This window comes from Triticum dicoccoides, chromosome 7A, assembly GCF_002162155.2.
Source record: "Triticum dicoccoides isolate Atlit2015 ecotype Zavitan chromosome 7A, WEW_v2.0, whole genome shotgun sequence".
In the NCBI taxonomy this organism is placed as follows: domain Eukaryota; kingdom Viridiplantae; phylum Streptophyta; class Magnoliopsida; order Poales; family Poaceae; genus Triticum; species Triticum dicoccoides.
The window spans coordinates 184,737,635-184,743,672 of NC_041392.1; the positions used below are offsets into that span (position 1 = coordinate 184,737,635).

General features: G+C 44.3%; 1 protein-coding gene across 10 annotated transcripts; it reads left to right on the top strand.

The window, feature by feature from the left end:
* The first annotated feature begins 1,330 nt into the window (after positions 1 to 1,330).
* LOC119330842 lies at positions 1,331 to 4,205 on the top strand. 10 transcript variants are annotated; one of them, XR_005160294.1, is made up of 7 exons: positions 1,331 to 1,688; positions 1,976 to 2,108; positions 2,217 to 2,771; positions 2,981 to 3,055; positions 3,198 to 3,325; positions 3,495 to 3,657; positions 3,746 to 4,205. XR_005160294.1 is itself a non-coding variant. In XM_037603969.1 (7 exons), exons 2-7 carry the CDS (start codon positions 2,082 to 2,084, stop codon positions 3,775 to 3,777), a joined length of 375 nt encoding a protein of 124 aa, XP_037459866.1. In that variant the 5' UTR covers positions 1,331 to 1,688; positions 1,976 to 2,081; the 3' UTR covers positions 3,778 to 4,205. The 10 variants fall into 10 exon arrangements, 3 of the variants coding, with proteins under 3 accessions (XP_037459866.1, XP_037459867.1, XP_037459868.1); XR_005160291.1 differs by having other exon boundaries at positions 3,198 to 3,246; XR_005160295.1 differs by having other exon boundaries at positions 3,198 to 3,246; positions 3,557 to 3,657.
* The last annotated feature ends 1,833 nt before the right edge of the window (positions 4,206 to 6,038 follow it).

The window sequence follows — 6,038 nt, forward strand, 5'->3', positions numbered from 1 at the left end:
ACATTGGACCCAGCTTCTCCACCATAGGGTTGGCCGAGCACCCAGCTCGCCGCACTCGACGGCGCCTAGCGGCCAGATAGCGTACGAGCCATGCGGACAACACTCTCCCCTATCCTACGCTTCCGACAGCACTCTCCCCTAGCCTACGCTTCCTCTGTCCCAGCTATGATGAACAAGGATCAGATAGTAGAGCGCTCTCTGCCTGGAAGGGATAAGGTTGGTAGTGGATCCATAAAAGTTGTCTCTCTGGAATGGGTCCACGTGCTTGAGCTAAAAACAGGATAGTTCACCAATGAAAATCAAATATGTGTACTTTATTATTTTACACTATAGTTAAATAAAAATGTCTCAAATTAGTATACTCTCATATCAATATTATTTGTCTTAGATTTTTTTAGATACATGTGACGGTTTTAGATACGGATACCAAACGGTTTTAGATACATCCATCTATATCTAGACAAACCTAATAAAAATATTATGATATCTAAAATTAATTGGTTTTAGATATATTCATATCTAGACAAATCTAAGACCAATATATGGATAGAAGGAAGTATCTTTAATTTTAGGGACGCGGATGGGACAAATAAAATGCATACTATAGGAAAAATATATCCTTAGTGCTAAAAGGATGGACTGATTGCCAACTCATGTCCCATATACTATATATGGTCCAAAATACAAATGCAATATCTGTATAAATGCATCTGTCACTCATCCTAATATTTATATAGAAGATGTGCTTATGAATTATGACACATATTTTTTCTTTTTTATCAGCTTATATTTATATAGGTTCATGAAAGGGGAGTAAATTTTCCCATGATGCTACTCTAACTTTTTGCTGCATTTATAGAAGATGTGCTTGGTGGATCATTAAGATGACAATAATTTTTGCCACACCTTCCCTCTACTTGGTGGTCGAGTTGGCAGGAGGAAGATGTATGGACTGGCTACGGCGGGAGCAGCAGATGGGCGGATGTTACGCCATCATCCTGTGGAGGACATATACAAGATGTGTGTAGTACGTGATATGTGACCATGTCTTCACTGGCAATCCAATTGTTGCTTGTCATTGAACCATCCCTTTCCTGGGCACCGCCAGATAGAAGCTCGCGTTGCTGAGGAGTGAAGGTCTTGAGACATTATTATCAAGGCCAGAGTGTGTAATATTCTCCCGTTGCAACGCACGGACCTTTTTACTAGTAATAATAAAGCACGGATTGACTCTCCGAATTCACGTCACGGCGTTTTTCTAAAGAGTCCATGTGGTTTAGAGGAATCAACCCGCAATCTACAGCAATCTGACCGTAAAAAGTGAAAAAAAAAACGATTCATACGCGGCCTGACTCGCCCGTCGTTGACATCGCAGCCCGCACGAGAACACGAGGGTTCCGCCGCCGCCGCACCCACATCCATCCTCTCCGCGATGCCCGTCCTCGCTCCGCCGTCGTCGAATCCGGTCGAGCTCGTCAGGATTCGCCGCATCTCGCGCGACGCCCATCCCGTGCACCCAGCCCCCGCTAACGACGGGCGCCCAGCACCATCGACGGCGCGCGCCTCCAGCATCCACCTCCCTAGGAGAGCTCCTCCTGCCTCCGGCGGAGGCGCATGAGCCGAGCCCGGCCATAACACGCCCGTGGCCGTGGCCAACAACAACCTCCAGGCTGCATCAGCGTTCGGTGGTATGTGCATGCTTTCCACTGATTGATTTTGAGTGCAAGATTTTTCTGAGTTGGGGCATCACCCATGGGTGTTGTGTACATGTTCAATACACACAACCGTTTCTCTTATGACTTCTTCACTTAATGGTCAGACACAATTTAGCAACCGTGAATAGACGCCTAATAGGTTTGTTAGCTGCTTCCGAATGTTCATAATGTGTAAAACGATTCAATTTTACTATGATTTTGTTTGAGAAGTTGAATCTGCAACGTACTGATAACATTGACTATATACACCAACACTGCAGGCCAACTCTTGATGGATTTCCAATGTGCCTCCGGCCTCCCATTTTTTTTTCAGAATCTACTCCAATGAGTGAATCATAGCCACCAATAAACAGGCACCCAGTGAAGATGTCACACTTTGATGTGAAGTGCCTGGTACAAATCCTTAATGCTCAATTAATATTTGTTCGTTAACTAGCTCCCTGGAAGTGTCAAATGACTTCAGACCAATTCTAGCATTGAACCTATTATCATTTTATACAGAGATCACATTCATCACTAGGAAGGTTCAAGATGTTCCGCATCAAAGGCGTCGGCAGTGCTACAAGAGTTGAAGAAAGACGAGGTTTTGGTGTTGTTACTACTATCTGTGAAGTGTCAAACCTGCCGAAGAAGGCATGCCTATTTTTCTCGTTGTGTTCTGATGCCGATAAATAAACCCAAGTGTGAGAAAAATGTTGGCGAACAGATAACAAAAGCTATCCGGACTGATGTCAGAAAATTATTATGGTAACAATAAACTATACTATGTTTTAGGGAACTATAAAACAAAGTCGTTTACTGTGGTAGAAAAAAGTAGTACAGTCAATCATGTACCTTTACAACAGAGAAACAGGGGATATGCTGTGGAAAAAACGGCATATGATAAAAGCACAGACTTAAAATGAATGCTCATGTTTTCTTCCTATAAAAGAGAACTCTTATCATATTATGATTGATTACAAGGACTACACTTAATTGATTTGTTTTCTGTTAGGAAGAAAATATGTTGTTGATGGGGATTTTAAAAAGCTTGAGGTGGTACCGAACGGGAAACAGGTAAATTTCTTTTGTCAATTTTCATACAGGTTTAACGCTTCTACTGTGTTCCAACCTCCCGCCTGGTAGTATCTCTATAATGGTGTTGTGACCTGGCTTGATGTTCTTCATTATATATACAATTTCCTCCATGTATCATTGCTAATTGTTTTCCGTACTGTGGTATGCCGATGCCGATTTTACTCATCAGTCTTATCTTTGTGTCACAGTTCATGGAGTTATTTGAGGTATCATCCTTTTGATATAGAGGTGGCATTCCCATTGTGTATTACAAACTTGAACTGGTACTACACTTTCCTATCATTAGTATATCAGTTGATCAAGCACTTGATTTCTAATACTACCAATTGTGTCTTTCTGACTGAACCTGTGGTAGTTCCATGCTATGCACTCATTCCCCTCATACCATGGTTTTTTTGGTTCTAGGTAATGGATGTATGGCTTCATGTATCTTCATCTCTATTTGGATGATTTGGTGCGAGTTTCTCCGGTGTCTATTCTGATTCCAGTGGCTTGTTCTTTCTAGCAAGACAGTGCTTGTGTTAATGCCTATGGTAGAATAGCATGTATTATGATTAATAACTACAATTAATCTGCATATTGAGTAGGCAAGATGGTCAACCATCAAATTGAGTGCTAGCATTAAGCTTGCATGCTGGTCGTTCCTTCTCCACTTCTCTGTTTTGCTATGTTCTGAATATTCTTAATTTTGAATACTTGCAGGTACCTTCCAAACTGAACTTGAACACTTTCATGCTTCTGAACTAAATTTTGAAGACATGCAGGCAACTTCATTTCAAGCATCGGGTTGACTTGAGGCCTGACACCGGTGAGGCCAGAGACGGCAGTTCAAGGCGGTGGCCGTTGACAACGGCCAGGAAGCTAGGTTGCCCGTCTACCATCTTCATATGTTGTCCATCTCCCCCTCTGCTTTTTTACGTACATCTCTCACCTCCATTTCTTTCCCTTTACAGAAAAAACTAGCACGTCTCTCTCCCTCGCGTGAGTGTTGAATCAGTCCTGTGAAATTTCTATGCCCAATATGTGCCCGGCCGTCGCCGCCACTCCGTGCCTGCCACAACGTCAGCCCTCCCGTTTCTGCACTGTCGCCACCACCGGCCGGTAGCCCGTGCAGCCACCTCAAGCATCCTCCACCGCCCATGCCATGTCCCCGATGTAACGCGGGATCTGCCTCATGGGCGAGGAAACCAGAACCTTGGCCGCCATCTCACATGCGACGGCGTGCACCTCAGTGTGCGGTGAGAATGATGCATTTTCCCAATGGGAGATCTTTCTTCAGCTAACTTAATGTTCTTACAAGGATAGTTTACAAGATCGTGGTATTATTGTAACAGCAGTAGCCATGGAGACATCAGGTGATCCTTATGAGCAGAACTATCATGACGTCAATAGAATTCATAAACTTGCAGTTTATTTGCTCTATTCAATAATGCTTTCAGTTTCAATGAAAATTGTTAACTGGACTCCCATGAGTGTGGTGGTGTATTATTCTGCAAAAAGTTGTTTTTGTCGCCTTTTAGTGTTTTCATTAACATCTATGGTCATATACGATGCCTGACAAGATGCGAATAATCAGCCACTTAGTTCTTATCTTTATTTCCATCACACTTTTTATTTCCATCACACTTTTGGACAATTAATTAGCTTTCGTTGCATCATGCTTCTGGATAATGAATAAAATGATGTACCGGTTTGGGTTACTTCTTCATCAACCTATGTTCCACTCAACATTCTTCTTTTGGATTACTTCTTCACCAACTTATTCTCCACTGGCTTTCAAAAAAAACTTATGCTCCACTCTACATTTATATCTTGTCTATAGTGACCTTGTATATAGTTGTTTTAGCGGGCATGCGTGTTTGCATTTTTCTCTTTTTTACCCGTTGCAACGCACGGGCCCTTTTGCTAGTGTGTGTGTGTGTGTCTATATATATATATATATATATATATATATATATATATATATATATATATATATATATATATATATATATATCAATGTGTGCAATTATATCTGACATGCATGGAAGACAGCTTGTTGGGGATATAGCTATTAGGTATGACCCGCCCAGGAGAGGCCGGGTCAACCCCAATGGCGGGTTACAAAAGAAGCCCAGTAATATTCAAGGTGATAGTTTATTAAGACTTGTAGAAGGCCTAAGCCCAGAGGCGGCTTAAGGCCCAATATTGTAAACCGCTGTATGTAAAGAAAGACTTGTAAGGAAAGACATATAAAAGAAGTCACCGAGCCGTACACGTTTTATGAGCCGGTCGGGACTCTGTAGGCCGCCAGGCGTCAACCCATGTATATAAGGGGACGACCTGGCAGCGGCTTAGGGCAAGAAACAAGAGATCGATAGCCAAGCTAGCTGATTAGCTCCTTGGTCATCGAAACCCCAGCAATCCCAACACAACTAGACGTAGGCTTTTACCTTCATCGTAAGGGGCCGAACTAGTATAAACCTCTCGTGTCCCTTGTCCCGATTAACCCTTTTAAGCTTCCTAGTTGTGATGGACCTACGACTAAGTCCTTTTGCTAGGACTTCTGCTGTGACAATTCCACGACAGTTGGCGCCCACCGTGGGGCCAGCGCACGGTGGATTTGAGTTCTTAAAGGGCAACTTCGAAGGGCTCAAGGGATACGCTGTGGGCCGGATGACCAAGAGTCGTCGTGGAAAGCTCTACATCGACGACGAAGGCTGGGGCCCTAAGGCCGGCTCAATTGAGTACGGGTACCGGGTCCCCTTCGGTGGAATCCATGTCTTCATCGGCCGGATCGGCGAGTCAGACCCTGAGCCAGACATCTACACCAACCTCATCGAGACGGCTCAGCGCGCGAGATCCGCCCGGACTCAACCTGCCATGAAGCATGCCTTCGTGGGTTGCATCCATGGAGGTGAATTCTCTGAAGGATCAATGGACGGCGGTGAGACGGCCATCTGTTCCAATGCTGCTTCATCAACAGGTGAGATAGATTCTTTGTATCAGCTGCAAGATGGCATGCTTGGGGGCTGTTCCGATGGCAGCAGTATTCCGGACCCCTTTGAGCCACCGAATCGAACCGGAGTCTTCATGGTTGGCACTCAACCCGGGCAGAACTCCACGGCTGCAGCAGCAATAACCACTAGGTCGGCAACGGCCGTGTCAGGAGACCCTGCGCACTGCCCGACTCAGATGCTAATGGACCTCATGGACAAGTTGACGATTCTGTTGACTGCTATGGTGGAGCCGGCGGATAAGGCTCAG

Bases quoted from the DNA above. Each gene is read 5' to 3' on its own strand.
- LOC119330842 (XM_037603969.1), top strand. From the start codon at position 2,082: ATGTCACACTTTGATGTGAAGTGCCTG. The intron at 2,772-2,980 runs GTAAATTTCTTT...TTTGTGTCACAG, and splicing joins TGGTACCGAACGGGAAACAG to TTCATGGAGTTATTTGAGGT. The intron at 3,658-3,745 runs GTTGCCCGTCTA...TTCCCTTTACAG, and splicing joins GACAACGGCCAGGAAGCTAG to AAAAAACTAGCACGTCTCTC.